Source organism: Phoxinus phoxinus, assembly GCF_949152265.1.
Source record: "Phoxinus phoxinus genome assembly, chromosome: 9".
NCBI lineage: Eukaryota > Metazoa > Chordata > Actinopteri > Cypriniformes > Leuciscidae > Phoxinus > Phoxinus phoxinus.
The window spans coordinates 7,488,710-7,505,965 of NC_136884.1; the positions used below are offsets into that span (position 1 = coordinate 7,488,710).

At 40.4% G+C, this 17,256-nt stretch overlaps 2 protein-coding genes across 2 annotated transcripts; both read right to left on the reverse strand.

Moving 5' to 3' along the window:
* Positions 1 to 4,623: 4,623 nt before the first annotated feature.
* LOC307004039 (uncharacterized protein) lies at positions 4,624 to 6,941 on the reverse strand (the record flags this gene model as incomplete). Its single annotated transcript, XM_079622980.1, has 7 exons — positions 4,624 to 5,395; positions 5,570 to 5,632; positions 5,765 to 5,818; positions 5,891 to 5,959; positions 6,060 to 6,113; positions 6,330 to 6,389; positions 6,935 to 6,941. The coding sequence occupies 7 exons, from the start codon at positions 6,939 to 6,941 to the stop codon at positions 5,346 to 5,348; spliced, it is 357 nt and encodes a 118-aa protein (XP_079479106.1). The 3' UTR covers positions 4,624 to 5,345.
* A 2,036-nt stretch (positions 6,942 to 8,977) lies between these two features.
* LOC307004040 (scavenger receptor cysteine-rich type 1 protein M130-like) lies at positions 8,978 to 17,058 on the reverse strand (the record flags this gene model as incomplete). The annotated part of the gene is made up of 15 exons (XM_079622981.1): positions 8,978 to 9,081; positions 9,180 to 9,383; positions 9,480 to 9,794; positions 9,975 to 10,046; positions 10,157 to 10,459; positions 11,891 to 12,208; positions 12,285 to 12,608; positions 12,687 to 13,001; positions 13,105 to 13,419; positions 13,591 to 13,839; positions 14,516 to 14,815; positions 15,333 to 15,647; positions 15,795 to 16,094; positions 16,590 to 16,658; positions 16,743 to 17,058. 15 exons carry the CDS (start codon positions 17,056 to 17,058, stop codon positions 8,978 to 8,980), a joined length of 3,819 nt encoding a protein of 1,272 aa, XP_079479107.1.
* Between the last annotated feature and the right edge of the window lie 198 nt (positions 17,059 to 17,256).

Consider the following 17,256-nt stretch of genomic DNA (forward strand, 5'->3'; position numbering starts at 1 on the left):
GGCGCTGTCTCATAATCTTTTGAGTACCTTTAGGGCTTTGTACTGATGACCCATACTGAGTTTCGTAACGATACGTTCATGCGTTCATAAAATACAGCATTTTAGCACATAATTCAAAATGGCCGACAGCCAAAATGGCCGATATGGAAAAATTGGATATCAGTCAACTCAACATGACGCCCTGAATCTATCGAGACCACTTTTGTGATTTTTGGACAAACCGTTCAGAAGTTATAAGCAAAAATAGCCTTTTTTCATATCTCCAGACCAGTAGGTGGCGCTGCGCCGAAACGCAGCATGTAGCCTCAGGTCATGCTTGTGATGACATGTAGGAAGTTTGGTTTGAATACGATTAAGCGATGCGGAGATACAGCCTTATGTCTGTTTTCGCAAGCGCTACGTAAAATTTGTTTGCGCGTTTATCGAAAACGGTTTGATGAATCAACTTGAATTCCATAACTTTTTGTCCCCACAGCCTGAAGATGATCTGGTGCAATTTTGGTGCAAATCGGACAAACCGTCTAGGACGAGTTCGCAAAAGAAGGTTTTTTGGACAATTCAAAATGGCGGCCATATTTTTATGACGGAAAATGACGTCATAGGGTCCAGTCGAATCGTCGTGAGCTCAGGAATCAGAGGAAAAAAGAATTTTGTTGATAGGCCTTACGGTTTAAAAGTTATTAGCATAATATAAGTGAAACTTTGGACAGGTGGTGGCGCTAGAGGGAATGAGTTAGAGACACCAAAATTGGTGCAATTACTGTTGGGAATGTCCTCTATCAGAATGTCAAACCGGAACAACTTTCCCGCATACGCTTCTATGGGCTGCCATAGACGCCCAGTCGGAAGAAGCAGAATAATAATAATAAATATAGCTGCAAGCAGCAATCACCGGGGCCAAGCGCAAGCAAGACGACAAGACATGCCAAAGTGGCTGGGAGTGTGAGACCCACTGCAGCAAAGAGCAATTAAAGACATTTGAAGATGAATTTTGGCAAAATGGTTGAAAAATCACATACAATAACTAAAAATATGATTATCACTTTCGACCAATAGGTGGCGCAGTTACGAAACTGATGTGATGTGGTCAGAGTGAAGTGACAATGACACATACAAAGTTTGGTGTCAATATGTCAAGGCATTGCAGATATAAAGCCTGAATAGTCATTTTGGCATCATGCCTCAACTTTGCCACTGCGGTATACAAAAACGGTTTTGTCTATCGACACGAAATCCATAACTTTTACTCGGCACGGTCTGGAGATGACACGATCCGATTTTGGTGAAAATCGGACGTTCGGTCTAGGAGGAGTTCGAAAAAGTAGGTTTTAAAAGAAAATAAAGATGGCGGACAGGAAGTTTGGCTGACTATGGCAAAATTGGTATCTATGTTTTCAGCATAACCCAAGGAATCTATTGAGATCAGTGTCATTACTATAGGCAAATTTATTCAAAAGTTATTAGCATTTTTGGAAATTTCATTATAACTTTTGACCAAAAGGTGGCGCTGTCTCATAATCTTTTGAGTACCTTTAGGGCTTTGTACTGATGACCCATACTGAGTTTCGTAACGATACGTTCATGCGTTCATAAAATACAGCATTTTAGCACATAATTCAAAATGGCCGACAGCCAAAATGGCCGATATGGAAAAATTGGATATCAGTCAACTCAACATGACGCCCTGAATCTATCGAGACCACTTTTGTGATTTTTGGACAAACCGTTCAGAAGTTATAAGCAAAAATAGCCTTTTTTCATATCTCCAGACCAGTAGGTGGCGCTGCGCCGAAACGCAGCATGTAGCCTCAGGTCATGCTTGTGATGACATGTAGGAAGTTTGGTTTGAATACGATTAAGCGATGCGGAGATACAGCCTTATGTCTGTTTTCGCAAGCGCTACGTAAAATTTGTTTGCGCGTTTATCGAAAACGGTTTGACGAATCAACTTGAATTCCATAACTTTTTGTCCCCACAGCCTGAAGATGATATGGTGCAATTTTGGTGCAAATCGGACAAACCGTCTAGGACGAGTTTGCAAAAGAAGGTTTTTTGGACAATTCAAAATGGCGGCCATATTTTTATGACGGAAAATGACGTCATAGGGTCCAGTCGAATCGTCGTGAGCTCAGGAATCAGAGGAAAAAAGAATTTTGTTGATAGGCCTTACGGTTTAAAAGTTATTAGCATAATATAAGTGAAACTTTGGACAGGTGGTGGCGCTAGAGGGAATGAGTTAGAGACACCAAAATTGGTGCAATTACTGTTGGGAATGTCCTCTATCAGAATGTCAAACCGGAACAACTTTCCCGCATACGCTTCTATGGGCTGCCATAGACGCCCAGTCGGAAGAAGCAGAATAATAATAATAATAATAATAATAATAAGAACCGGAACGAAAACAATAGGTGCCTCCGCACTTTCAGTGCTTGGCCCCTAAATATAGCTGCAAGCAGCAATCACCGGGGCCAAGCGCAAGCAAGACGACAAGACATGCCAAATTGGCTGGGAGTGTGAGACCAACTGCAGCTAGGAGCAATTGAAGACATTTAAAGATGAATTGTGGCAAAATGGTTGAAAAATCACATACATTAACTAAAAATATGATTATCACTTTCGACCAATAGGTGGCGCAGTTACGAAACTGATGTGATGTGGTCAGAGTGAAGTGACAATGACACATACAAAGTTTGGTGTCAATATGTCAAGGTATTGCCGATATAAAGCCTGAATAGTAATTTTGGCATCATGCCTAAACTTTGCCACTGCGATATACAAAAACGGTTTTGTCTATCGACACGAAATCCATAACTTTTACTCGGCACGATCTGGAGATGACACGATCCGATTTTGGTGAAAATCGGACGTTCGTTCTAGGAGGAGTTCGAAAAAGTAGGTTTTAAAAGAAAATAAAGATGGCGGACAGGAAGTTTGACTGACTATGGCAAAATTGGTATCTATGATTTCAGCATAACCCAAGGCATCTATTGAGATCAGTGTCATTACTATAGGCAAATTTATTCAAAAGTTATTAGCATTTTTGGAAATTTCATTATAACTTTTGACCAAAAGGTGGCGCTGTCTCATAATATTATGAGTACCTTTAGGGCTTTGTACTGATGACCCATACTGAGTTTCGTAACGATACGTTCATGCGTTCATAAAATACAGCATTTTAGCACATAATTCAAAATGGCCGACAGCCAAAATGGCCGATATGGAAAAATTGGATATCAGTCAACTCAACATGACGCCCTGAATCTATCGAGACCACTTTTGTGATTTTTGGACAAACCGTTCAGAAGTTATAAGCAAAAATAGCCTTTTTTCATATCTCCAGACCAGTAGGTGGCGCTGCGCCGAAACGCAGCATGTAGCCTCAAGTCATGCTTGTGATGACATGTAGGAAGTTTGGTTTGAATACGATTAAGCGATGCGGAGATACAGCCTTATGTCTGTTTTCGCAAGCGCTACGTAAAATTTGTTTGCGCGTTTATCGAAAACGGTTTGACGAATCAACTTGAATTCCATAACTTTTTGTCCCCACAGCCTGAAGATGATCTGGTGCAATTTTGGTGCAAATCGGACAAACCGTCTAGGACGAGTTCGCAAAAGAAGGTTTTTTGGACAATTCAAAATGGCGGCCATATTTTTATGACGGAAAATGACGTCATAGGGTCCAGTCGAATCGTCGTGAGCTCAGGAATCAGAGGAAAAAAGAATTTTGTTGATAGGCCTTACGGTTTAAAAGTTATTAGCATAATATAAGTGAAACTTTGGACAGGTGGTGGCGCTAGAGGGAATGAGTTAGAGACACCAAAATTGGTGCAATTACTGTTGGGAATGTCCTCTATCAGAATGTCAAACCGGAACAACTTTCCCGCATACGCTTCTATGGGCTGCCATAGACGCCCAGTCGGAAGAAGCAGAATAATAATAATAATAATAATAATAATAAGAACCGGAACGAAAACAATAGGTGCCTCCGCACTTTCAGTGCTTGGCCCCTAATAATAAAACTAACGGATACAATAGGTGCCTCAGCCCCTTCGGGGCTTGGCCCCTAATAATTAACTCAAAACAACAATATATAGAGGAAATATGACAGGCTATAGTGAACAAAAACAAACTAAACATAGTAAAGCTTTTAGACCCAGCAAATGGGTAAATAAATAAATAAAACCAGTAAGAAATCTGAAAGGAGGAAGGAATCAAGTTAAACACTGTCTGAACTCTACTTACATTCAATATTTTGACAGAAAGTGTTTGGCCGGGAATCCTCCTCTACCTTACAGAGACACTTTACTGGGGAGATAGACACATGATAAAGTCCAGCTGTCATGAGAGTCAATGTGGGAAACACAAAGTCTGACACCTGCAGAGAAGAGATGACCAACACTGACAAATACCCTGGCTTGAGGAGCACTTGGTGTTAATAATATGCTGCATATACACAGCAAAGGACAATTTGTGCATAAAAAAAAAAACTGAAATATATCACAGAAATGTATTGAATTTTTTATTTTTCTGTACAAAAAACACAATGTGTATGAACAATATCAGCCTTCCCAACCCCCCTCCATAACCCCCCCCCCCCCCAATAAAAAAAAACATTTCCATGCACATAGTCAGTCTGATTTTAACCCTTTAATAGAAAATAATAGAAAAAGACATCAATTCAAAACATCAATTAAGCGAATCTAAAACAAATAGGCCTACATGAAACAAACAGAGTCTCTATACAGTATATTAAAAAGCTCTGTTATAAACACCGAAGATTTCAGCTCAGAGTGCATGCCGTGTGTTACTTTCTGACTGTCAGAAACTCCTTTTGCAGGACATTAAGTGAACATGCTTTTCTGATAATTGCTTAGAGCTGCTGTTTGTTAACATATTTCCCAAAGTAAATTCCAACAACTTTTAGAAAAATATAAAAGTCCACTAGCAGTGGTTCTGCATTTAAGAGGAGTTATATTTTATTTTTAGATATATTTTTACAAGTTGAAGGTGTGAAATGTTAAAAAACTGTTGCGGTGGAGGCTTAAAGGTAAATATTTTCCCCCCCTCAAATTTCTTAGGCTACATGATAGATATGTATCAATTCAGAAAAATAGCAAAAAAGAAAAAAGCATGGTCTGCAAAAACTAAATAAATCTAATATTTTGAAAGCAATGCATTTTGTTTTATCAGAAATTATAGCTGAATAAGAAGATTTTAATACAAAGTGCAACATAAACCATTGCTGGACTGCAGCTAAAACATACAGTATATAGGATCTTAAACACCTAAACTCTGCAGACCACTTAAAAACTGAAAATTGATTTGCTGCAGTGGGTGTGGTTTGGTTATAAAGCCCCTCCCTGTTTTCCTGGCTCCTCCCCCACATCATCATAGTCTGTTATTAAAAAAGAAGAGCAAATTCATGTATCAACATGCTTTAAAAAGTATTATAATGAACACAATGTTTTCAGTCCATTTAAATTAGCTATTGAGACCACAGAACAAAGTATAAAGCTATTATAAGGACTACACCAAAATGATTCAGTAAAAAAAAGTGTCAATAACGTACCTAATATGTCACTCATATATTCCCCGACATTCTTCACATCATCATACTCCTCCTGAACACCCTCTGATATAAATGTGTCTATTATTAATTACATGCAAAGAGTCTTCATACTTTACATGCTACTATAATTTGACCAGAAAATAAGAAAAAAAAAAACCTGTTCTAATGCATAAGTGTATAATTTGAAACCCACACCTGCTTTATCATTGGAGAACTGTCGTACGATGACGACATCATCATAGTTTTCTGCTAAACAAAATAATGAAAAATTATATATATGTATTGTGTTAAAACCTATCAAAATAATTAAAAGAAATAAACCTGTATTATGACGTCTCCGTTCAGCATTGATTACATCATCATAATTCTCTGATGTGATTTGTTGCTTTTCTAAATCATTTAATAGAAAAGAGAGAATAAACAGAAACTATCACAGGTCAAATAGGTAATAAAATTAAATGAATTTCTGTGATCAGTTCAAGTCACTGACCTGTCGGGCCTTCAGTGGTGGTGACGTCATCATAGTAGTCAGCTGTGACTCCTACTGCAGATTTTGATGTGAAAAAGAAAATACACACATACATAAATACCAACATTCATACAGTGCATACTATACTATACAGTACATAAATATAATTGCATATTATTATTATTAAACACTGCTAAGATAACTTTGTATCTTAATGTTTTTAATTTAACAAACATACATACTTTTCTGTATAATGTAGCAGGTAACATTATTATATTACAGTCCTCTAACCTGAAAGAAGCTCATCAGCATCTACATATCTAGAATGCTGTTCGGTAGAACGGACACTTCCTGTTAGGAAGGAGCAGAACTATCAGATACATGTTCCCAATCACAAATCAGTCAAAACCCCCATATGCTTTGGATCATCAGAATCAGTAAACAGAAAGAGGTTAATTGGCAAGTGTGCTTGCACACACAAGGCATTTTCTTGGTAAATGAAGCTTCCAGTGCACACATATAAATACAACAACAAGACACATAATTATAAAAATAAGAATAAAAATATGAAAAGTATAAGACACAGATTAGGCATCTTTACAGATATTAACATATTTACAGTTAACAGTATTATGGTTAATAAATAAATATTTCACTAAACAGTGGGAGTATTGCACTAAGAGAGGCCTTATGAGGCATTTAACTGTTCAATAAGCTGTTCCTAAGCCTAGATTGTCTAGTGCCTAGATTGTTCTGAATCGTCAGCCGGACGGCAACAATGCAAAGAGGTTATGGCCAGAGTAAGTGGAGTCTGTGATGATTTATCTACCCTCTTCCTCACTCTGGAAGAGTACAGGCCCTGGAGGGTGGGAAATAATAAGTTCAGCAGTCCAGACTGTCCATTATAGTCTTCTGATGGCTTCTGATTTGGTAGCTGAACTAAACCAGACAACTACTAAAATGCATAGAATAGACGGCTGAATAAAACTGGCTAAGCAGCTCCTGTGGAAAGATGAACTTCCTCCACTGGCGAAGCATTTTTCTCAATGGAACTCCCACTTCAAGAACTCCCACTTCAGGTCCTGAGAGATGGTAGAGCCCAGGAACCACGAGGCCACAGTGTTGTTCATGATCCTAGCATAGGTCCCTGTCTTGTTCATATGTTGCAAGATGTAGAGCAGTCCCACAGTGACTGCGTCATCCATGGACCAGTTTGCTTGATAAGCAAACTGAAGGGGGTTTAGCAAGGGTCCAAGGTTGTCATTCAGGTTGGCTAGCACCAGTCTTTCAAATGACTTCATGACCACAGACGTTTGTAGTCACTCAGTCCTGTGTTCTTGGGATTCTTTGGGATGGGGATGATGGTGGAGCATTTGAAGCAGGAAGGGACTTCATGATCACCGACGTTAAAGCAACAGGTCTGTAGTCACTCAGTCCTATGTCCATGGGATTCTTTGGGATGGGGATTATGGTGGAGCATTTGAAGCAAGAAGGGACTTCACACAGCTCCAGAGATTTGTTGAAGATCTGAGTGAAGATGGGTGACAACTGGTCAGCACAGACTTTCAGACAGGTGGGTGAAACATTGTTTGGGCCTGATGCTTTCCTGAACTTCTGTTGCTGAAAGAAACCAAAGTGCAGGTTGAGTAGTAGGAGAAGGGAGAGGGGATTTAGCAGGAGGGGTTTATGATTGTGCAGAGAGAAGGTCAGAGTGGGTATGGGGTGTGAGACAGCCTTTGTCAAAACGACAATAGAACTCATTCAGATCGTCATCTAGTTGTTGATTCCCAGCAGATTGAGATGACAATATCTTGTAAGGCCTTTCCACACTAATGCAGGATAGTTGGCTGAAAACAGTTTTTTCAGCTTCTCAGACTAGCTTCTCTTATCTCTGTTTTGCTCTTTAATGTGGCGTGACAGATCGCCGTCCTTCAAGCAAAGTGGCAGTGCTGATCATCTCTTCCTCTTTACTACTAGTTACAGCATGAAATAAACATGAATAAACATCAGATTCCCGAGAATAATAATGACAGAGTTCTGGTGATTTTGCTCCACGTCTGTAATTTGATCAGCCAGCTTTTGCAGTGCTGTGGTCACACAGGCTTGAGGAGGGATCTAAATATTCACCAAAAGGAACGAGGAAAACTCTGGCTGCGAATAAAAAGGCTTGCAGTTAATGAAGAGGGCTTCTAAATTAGGGTAGCACATCTTCATTATTGTTGTTATATCCATGGACCAACCTTTGTTTATGTAAAAACATAATCCGTCACCTCTTGTTTTCCCAGATGACTCTGCAATGCAATCCACTCTAAACAACTGGAAGCCTGGCAGATGTAACGTGCTGTCTGGGATAGATTTGTTCAGCCAGGTTTCAGTGAAACACAAAGTAGCAGAGCTGGAAAAATCCTTGTTTGTTTGGGTGAGATTTTCATATGTTTTGTGGGCAAGAGAGTGTAGATTCGCCAGGTGAATACTCGGCAGCAGGGTTTCTGAACTTTACGAGCGCACCCACCCGCTTCCCTCATTTGCGTCTTTTGGAGCATCTGTATTATAACTGTCACCGAATAGAACCCCTCTGACTAAAATGTCCAAAAAGACAGGCGGGTTTGCATTGTCTAATGTCCAGCAGTTCGTCCCTCATAAAGTTGACTGAAGACAGGACAAACAATCAATAAAAACAGAAACACTGAAAAAGCTCCAAACCAAGTCAGCTATCTGTGGTGCCATCTTAAAGTTCAAGCTCATACTAATCTAAGGAAATCCATTCCTTCTTGATTCCTTCTTGACAACATTGACTCAACACCTAAATATAACACTAACCCTTAATCATCACAAGTGACACAAACAAGGTCACACAAATGAATCTGTGATTTACTTGTCTCATCCCTTTGAATTCAGTAATGAGTCTCTTGATCACGACAAATCTAGCAATATGACATTTACTCACCCCTCTGAGTGAAGATACTCTGTCTATTAGTGGGTCTGTGATGAATCTCCTCATAAACGGCCTCAGTCTTCATCCTGTGTCTCCTCTTAGAGAGAGCTGTGAGTGTAGACAGACAAACCTGCCGTCAGTTCACAACACATGACTGATCACACACTGAATAAGACACAATATGACAGTCTCTGGATCTCTCCTACCTCTCCTCATCACTCTGTTCTGCTGAATCACTATAAGCAGTGGCACTAAGAGCAGTAAGAGCAAAACTCCCAGTACAACCACAAGCACAGAGAGAGACGCTGCTGGAGGAGTTTGTGGAGGAGTGTCTGATGTTGAGCGCACTGTCTGAGAAACTGGAGGAGAAGCTGATGTTGTTGTGGCAGGAGTAGTGGACACTGACAAATCTGACAAAACACACACAAAGACGTAAAAAAAATCTGCAAATAGACAAATGTTATTAGCATTAAAATGACTAATATTGGTCAATGTTTTGCTCTGACCTGCACAGATGAGTCCAGCGTGATCTTTGTGGGAACAGTCAGTGTGGTTCTTCAGGGAGAGAGGACAGTCCCACAGGTGAATCTCATTCCCTCTGCACTCGACTCTGTTCAGCCACACAACACCTTCACCAGCACCAAAGACTGAATTCCCATCAGCCCTCAGTGCGTCTCCACAACCCAGCTGCCTGCAGACCACCTGAGCATCGCTGATGTCCCACAGATCAGCACAGACTGAACCCCACACAGCGTTATGATACACCTCCAGCCTCCCAGAGCACCGGCCCGAACCTCCACTCAGTCTGAGAGGAACATGCTCTAAAATCACAGCCAAGTGGATACATTATTGGCCAACAGAAATATTTTAAAACAGCAATACCTACAGTGGACAATGTCTGTGGAGTGAGATTAAATCCTCTTGGTACCCCAAAACTAAATCACATACATACAACACATATGGCTGTTATGATTTTTATGTTCTATATCACATTAACTTACCTGAACACTCTCTCTGATGTGGAGATGTTGAGCATGACAAATAGCTTCTAGGGGACTCATGAGTCTCCTGTTCTGTAATCACAAGTAAATGCAATATTATATATACACATTTTGCTTATATACTCAATAATGTTAACTGATTATTGTTGTATTTTTAGACATGGAAATTGCATCATTTTTACCTGAGCAGGTGATTTTGGCCACTTCATCTCTGTCGCAGTCATTCTGTCCCCAAGGTAAAGATGGACAGTGCCACAGGTTTGAATCATGTGGTCGACATTTCACTTCATCCAGCCAGTTACGAGCTGATTCCAGTCTTGCTATAGAATCGGAAAAAGCACCAGATCTTCCACAGTTCAGCTCTTGACAGATCAGACTCACTGTGTCTCTGTTCATCTGGTTCCAGCACACATTACCCCAGGATCCATTGTAGAAAACCTCCACATTCCCTTCACAGCCCTCAGTTAACCTGATCTCTTTAAACTCTAGATGGAAACATGAGCACAACCTCAGATTTCATTCAACCCCATTCATTTCAACCACATAACACATACAGGTAACATAACATATATATACAGGGGTTGGACAATGAAAATGAAACACTAAAGTGAAATGAAACGGCAATAAAGTGTTGGAGATTTAATGCCTAATATATATATATAATATATATAATATTGTTTTTATATATATGTATATGGTGGCCAATCTTCTCTGATTACATTCCATCAGCAAGAGCAGAATGTGAGAAGGTTGAATTAGCAGAGCAACAGCACAGCTGTCCATAAAATATTGCAATCCACACAACATAATGGGAGACAAATCAGAGTTCAAAAGAAGGCAAATTATTGGTGCGTATCTCACTGGCTCATCTGTGATTAGAACAACAAGTGATTAGTCTTTGTGGTGTATCAAGAGCTATGGTATCCAAGGTAATGTCGGCATACCACCACGTAGGACGAACCGCATCCAACAGGAGTAACTGTCGACACGAGGAAGCTGTCTAAAAGGGATATACAGGTACTAACCCGTATTCTATCAAAAAAACATAAAACCACAGCTGCCCAACTCACAGCAGAATTAAATCCCCACCTCAACTATCCTGTTTCCACCAAAACTGTTAGTCAGGACCTCCACATGGAACACATGGTCAGGCTGATATAGCCAAAACTTTGGTCACTCGTGACAATGCCAAATGTCAGTTTCATTGGTGCAAACAGTGCAAATCTTGGAACAATATGTGTTGTGAGTCCACCTTCACTGTCTTTCCCACATCCATGGGAGTTACAGTGTGGAGAAGCCCTAAAGAGGCTTAACACCCGGACTGTTGCGTGCCCAGAGTAAAGCACAGGGGTGGATCAGTGATGGTTTGGGCTGCAATATCATGACATTCCCTACTGTGCTTGATGGGCACGTCACTGCCAAAGACTACCGAATCATTCTGGAGGACCATGTGCACTTAATGGTTCAAGTATTGTACCCTGAAGCACATTGTGCCGTGTATCAGCATAATAATGAATGAATTGATGAACATGAAATTGAAGTTGAACACGCCACGGCCTGAACAGTCACCAGATCTAAATATTTTTGAGCCATTTAGGGGTATTTTGGAGAGCAAGTCAGAAAACTTTTTCCTCCACCGCAGCATCACATGGTGACTTGGCCCCTTTTCTGGAAGAGGAATGGCTCAAAATCCCTCTGGACACTATGAAGGACTTCTATCTGTCATTCCCATGATGAATTTATGTTGCAAAAGAAGTCCCTACACCATACTAATAAATTATTGTGGTCTCAACCGGGTGTTTCAGTTTTACTGTAGAACCCCTGTATGTGTAACTGTAACGTTAGATATTCCCAAAATATATTTTAGATTTGAAATGTTACTGAATAACAATTTTTCGCAACACTGAAATGTTTACCTGAGCACACGACTCCTACATCCTCCTTGTGTTGACAGTCATGTTTCCCCCAGCCTGGAGAAGAGCAGTTCCACAGGGACGTCTCATTCCCCTCACACTCCACCTCATCCAGCCATATGGGTCCAGAACCAGGACCAAACCAGGCTGGTACCTGCTGGTTACTGAGGGCCACTCCACACTGCAGCTGTCTGCACACCACATGGGCATCTTTAATATCCCAGGAGTCATCACACACTGTCCCCCATGAGCCGCTGTGAAAAACCTCCAGCCTCCCTGCACAGTCTCCCCCAGAACCCACCAGCCTGATGGACCCGCGACCTGATATTCAGAGAGAGAAAAACTCATTATTGATCACTAACAACTGAAGAATCTGCCCAGATGTTGTTGTTCTCACCAAGGCAGGTGATTGACAGCTGTTGTGTGGAGCTGCAGTTGAGAGTTTGTGGAGAGCTGCAGTTCCCCAGATGAGCTTCACTCCCAGAGCACTGGAAGCCCGTCACACACTCATGACTGTGTTCAGGACTGGATGAAGAGGAGCCGGAGAAGTTCAGCACAGAGCCACAGCCCAGCTGTCTGCAGACCACAGAGGATTCAGTGAGACTCCAGGAGTCCAGCAGAACTCTCCTCCAGACCTGATGGATGGAAACTTCCAGCTCCCCCTCACACTGTCTCTCTCCAGACAACCGCACCAGACCGTCATGAACAGCCAGAGAGGAATCTAGAGAAGATCTCATGTTTACTAAAATAAGAATTGTGTTAGAACATAGTGAAAAATATATATGTTAAATAAGTTTACCAGAGCAGATGATTCCAACATCTCGTCTATGAGAACATTCAGCTCGACTCCATGAAGAGACGGAACATTCTGAGAGTTTTGTTTCATTCCCGTCACAATTAAACACATCAGCCCAGATTTCACCACTTCCCTCTCCAAACCAGTCTGATCCCATAACAGACACAGCAATCCCACAATTCAGCTGTCTACAGAGGACACTGGCAACTCTCATATCCCAGCATGCATCACACACTGTGCCCCATTCATTGAGGAACCGAAGCTCCACTCTTCCAGAACAGGAGTCTGAACCATTCTCCAGTTTGGCCTCTGTGTAACCTGAATAAAAAACATAGAGGTTAAAATACAGTATAATGTAGCTGACAGAGAACATATACTGTTTCAAATACAAACGAAGAGACACTAAATATTTATTATTTACCAGAACAGATCAGACCCACATTATTGTCACTGGTACAGCTTTGTTTGTGTGATAATGAAATTGAGCAAAATGAAATCTGAGACTCATTTCCTCTGCACTGAATCTCTTGTGTCCACATCTGAGCGTCTCCTTTGCCAGAAGCATCTTCTCTCAGCATCTGTACAGGAGACCCACAGTCCAGCTCTCTACACACAACCTCTGCATCCTGCTGGTCAAAGGCAGCGTCACACACTGAAACCCACGTCTGATCGTGAAGTATCTCTAACCTCCCAGAGCAGAGGTGAGATCCATTTACAAGTCTGGAAGCTTGATGACCTGTTAACAAAAACAAATGCTTGATAGTTAAATACAATAAACATACAAACATACAAAATATTTTTTATGTCACAACAAATTAATGGGCAATGTTAAATGATTCACCCGAACAGATGACACCAGCATCACGACTGTGAGTACATGCATGTATGCTCCATCCTGATGACCCACAGTTCTTCAGTGTAGACTCTGATCCAGCACAAAATGCACCACCCATCCAGATTGGTCCTGATCCTGGTCCAAAATGAGCATCACCCAGAGCATCTACAGGTTCTCCACAGTCCAGCTCTCTACACACTGCTGCAGCATCAGCCAAATCCCAGAAATCATCACACACTGTTCCCCACTCTCCTCTATGAAGAACCTCCACTCTACCAGCACAGCGACTGTGAGCACCAACCAACCTCACATTCTTTTTATCTAGGTGACAGAAAAATACAGATAGAGACTATGGATGTACAGTATCTCCACAAGCACACTAGTTCGCGTATCAGTATATTGCGTACACAAATTAAGCACTGGTAAAGCACACTAGCTCACTACACATTTGGACACTGATTATTCAATTTCCAGTGATATGACTAGGTGCTTGTGTCATGTCACCACTGGTATTTATCAAGAACATCTTTCTGACATTTTTTATGCTGTTTAAAGTATGTTATGAAATATACTTTGATTTTTGTTATATATATATATATATATATATGCAACATTTTAGCCTAATTGTAATTCTAAATATTAACTACACTGTTCACTACTGATGTTTATACTGACATATAATTAAATAACGATTTGTCTTTTCAAATCTTCTATCGCATGTCATGATGATAATGTGTTGATATTGTGTTGATTCGTGCGATTGGTTTTGCACTTAACAGAATTTACATTAAGAGAACGTAGTGAGCATCTGGTTTTTGGAGTGCATTGTGGAATTTTTAGGGATCAATATTCCAGTGCACTTGAAGGACTTTGTGATTGAGACAGAACTTAAAATGGCTGGCTTCCTGGTCAGAGTTCTGACTTCTGAAATAAACTGACTGACTGAGATGCACCCTATGAGTAAAAGGTATGATATTATTATATTTTTTTGACTCACCAGCACAGAACAGCCCCTGGTAATTATCATGTGAACAGTTGTTTTTGTATGAGGATGTTGGACAGAAGTGAATCTGAGACTCATTTCCTCTGCACTGAATCTCTTGTGTCCACATCTGAGCGTCTCCTTTGCCAAAAGCATCTTCTCCCAGCATCTGTACAGGAGCCCCACAGTCCAGCTCTCTACACACAACCTCTGCATCCTGCTGGTCAAAGGCAGCGTTACACACTGAAACCCACGACTGATCATCAAGTATCTCTAACCTCCCAGAGCAGCGAGAACCTCCAACCAGCCGAACTCCTAAATAAGACAACACAGATCAACAAAAGCATAGCTTATTTATGGGGCTTCAATACAATTATTTGTACATCAAAGCCATTTTATTTCTGATCATGAATAACTTGAATTCTCCCAGAGCAACTGGAGTTTCAAATAAACCTGACTAAATTTGGTTTATCTAAAAGTGTGTAATTCTTGCTGGTCTACCACAAAGCATCGCTTCTTAATGTTAAAGGAGTAAAATAATCAAATTACTCAATCTCTGATGTCAATTCATATCATCTGACTTTCTCTGATGGCACATAAAAGGGGAATTTTACAGAATATCCTGGTACTCTTTTCAATATAATGATAGTAAAATAAGAAAAAGATAAAAACATTTTGTGCTCTACAGAACAAAGTCATAGAGGTTTGAAAAGACACAGAGTAAATGATGACTGAATATACATTTTTGGTTAAACTTTCCCTTTAAGGCATTTTTTTTCTATCCCAGATTTATCAGTGATGTAAAAACAGGACAGGGTTAGGACCAGTTTACCTGAGCAGATGACTCCTGCATCTTTAGTATGATCACAGTCATAAAAACCCCAGTTTACTGTTCCACAGTTCTTCAGTGTAGATTCTGATCCCGAACATAACTTGCGATTTGTCCAGATTGGTCCTGATCCTGGTCCAAAATGAGCATCACCCAGAGCATCTACAGGTTCTCCACAGTCCAGTTCTCTACACACCACTGCAGCATCAGCCATATCCCAGGCAAAATCACACACTGTTCCCCACTGACCTCTATGAAGAACCTCCACTCTACCAGCACAGCGACTGTGACCATCAACCAACCTCACTCTCATATTGTCTATAAAATGAATTAAGAGGGAGTAAAGACATATGGAGGAAATGAGGAAAAAAGTATCACACAAAGAGAAAAAAACTATGATAAAATGTATTAATATTTTTAGTGTAGATTTTGGGGACATTCAATTTGATTAAAAAAGGCTCAAACCTGCACACACCAGTCCAGCATAATTTTCAACTGAACAGGTGTTTTTATGTAAGGATGTTGAACAGAAGTGAATCTGAGACTCATTTCCTCTGCACTGAATCTCTTGTGTCCACATCTGAGCGTCTCCTTTTCCAAAAGCATCTTCTCCCAGCATCTGTACAGGAGCCCCACAGTCCAGCTCTCTACACACAACCTCTGCATCCTGCTGGTCAAAGGCAGCGTCACACACTGAAACCCACGTCTGATCATCAAGTATCTCTAACCTCCCAGAGCAGCGAGAACCTCCAACCAACCGGACTTCTGAAAGAACACAGGAAAGAACATTTTCATGTCTATGAATGAATCCTATCAGTGAAATTACATTAGAATGTAGAGTTAGAAACAAGTTTCTAAATTAATTTTTTTTACAAGGTCTCTGATTATTACTGTCTGACCTTAACAGTTCATGTGGTCAAAAAGAAGGTGGAAAATGGTCACGTAATATGAAATTATGACAGCTTTTGGTAAAAAAAATTTGTACATAAGACAGGGGTTTTAGCTTTAGCTTACCTGAACAAATGACTTGAGCGCTCTTATCACGACACACATTAAGATCAATTGATTTTATGAATCCACATTTCTTAAGTGTAGACTCTGATCCAGTACACATTGCATTTTTCATCCAAATCCGTATTGATCCCAGTCCAAAATGAGCATCACTCAAAGCATCTACAGGTTCTCCACAGTCCAGTTCTCTACACACCACTGCAGCATCAGCCATATCCCAGCCATCTCCACACACTGTTCCCCACTGACCTCTATGAAGAACCTCCACTCTACCAGCACAGCGACTGTGACCATTTACCAGTCTCACATTTATTATGTCTGTGAATGTAAGAGAAAAAGCTATTGTAAATTTACAATATTTTAATAAAATGAAATTAGCTTTGTTGTACTTTGAACTTTTACCAGTACACAGCAAACCAATGTTGTGCTCATGTGAACAGTTTTCATGTGATGGTGATGTTGGACAGAGGTGAATCTGAGACTCATTTCCTCTGCACTGAATCTCTTGTGTCCACATCTGAGCGTCTCCTTTTCCAAAAGCATCTTCTCTCAGCATCTGTACAGGAGACCCACAGTCCAGCTCTCTACACACAACCTCTGCATCCTGCTGGTCAAAGGCACCGTCACACACTGAAACCCACGACTGATCATCAAGTATCTCTAACCTCCCAGAGCAGCGAGAACCTCCAACCAGCCGGACTTCTAAATAAGACAACATCCATAAAAACATTGGCTTATTAATGGGACTTCAAGATAACGATTTGTACATCAAAGCCAAATTCTATTTTTAGTCTTATAATGAATAAGTAATGTAAAACCACAAAAGAAAACCACAACAAATTTAAATATGAAATGTATTTATTTATTATTGAAGTCGAAATTTTAAAATCGACTTCTTTCAAATTTTGAAATCTTA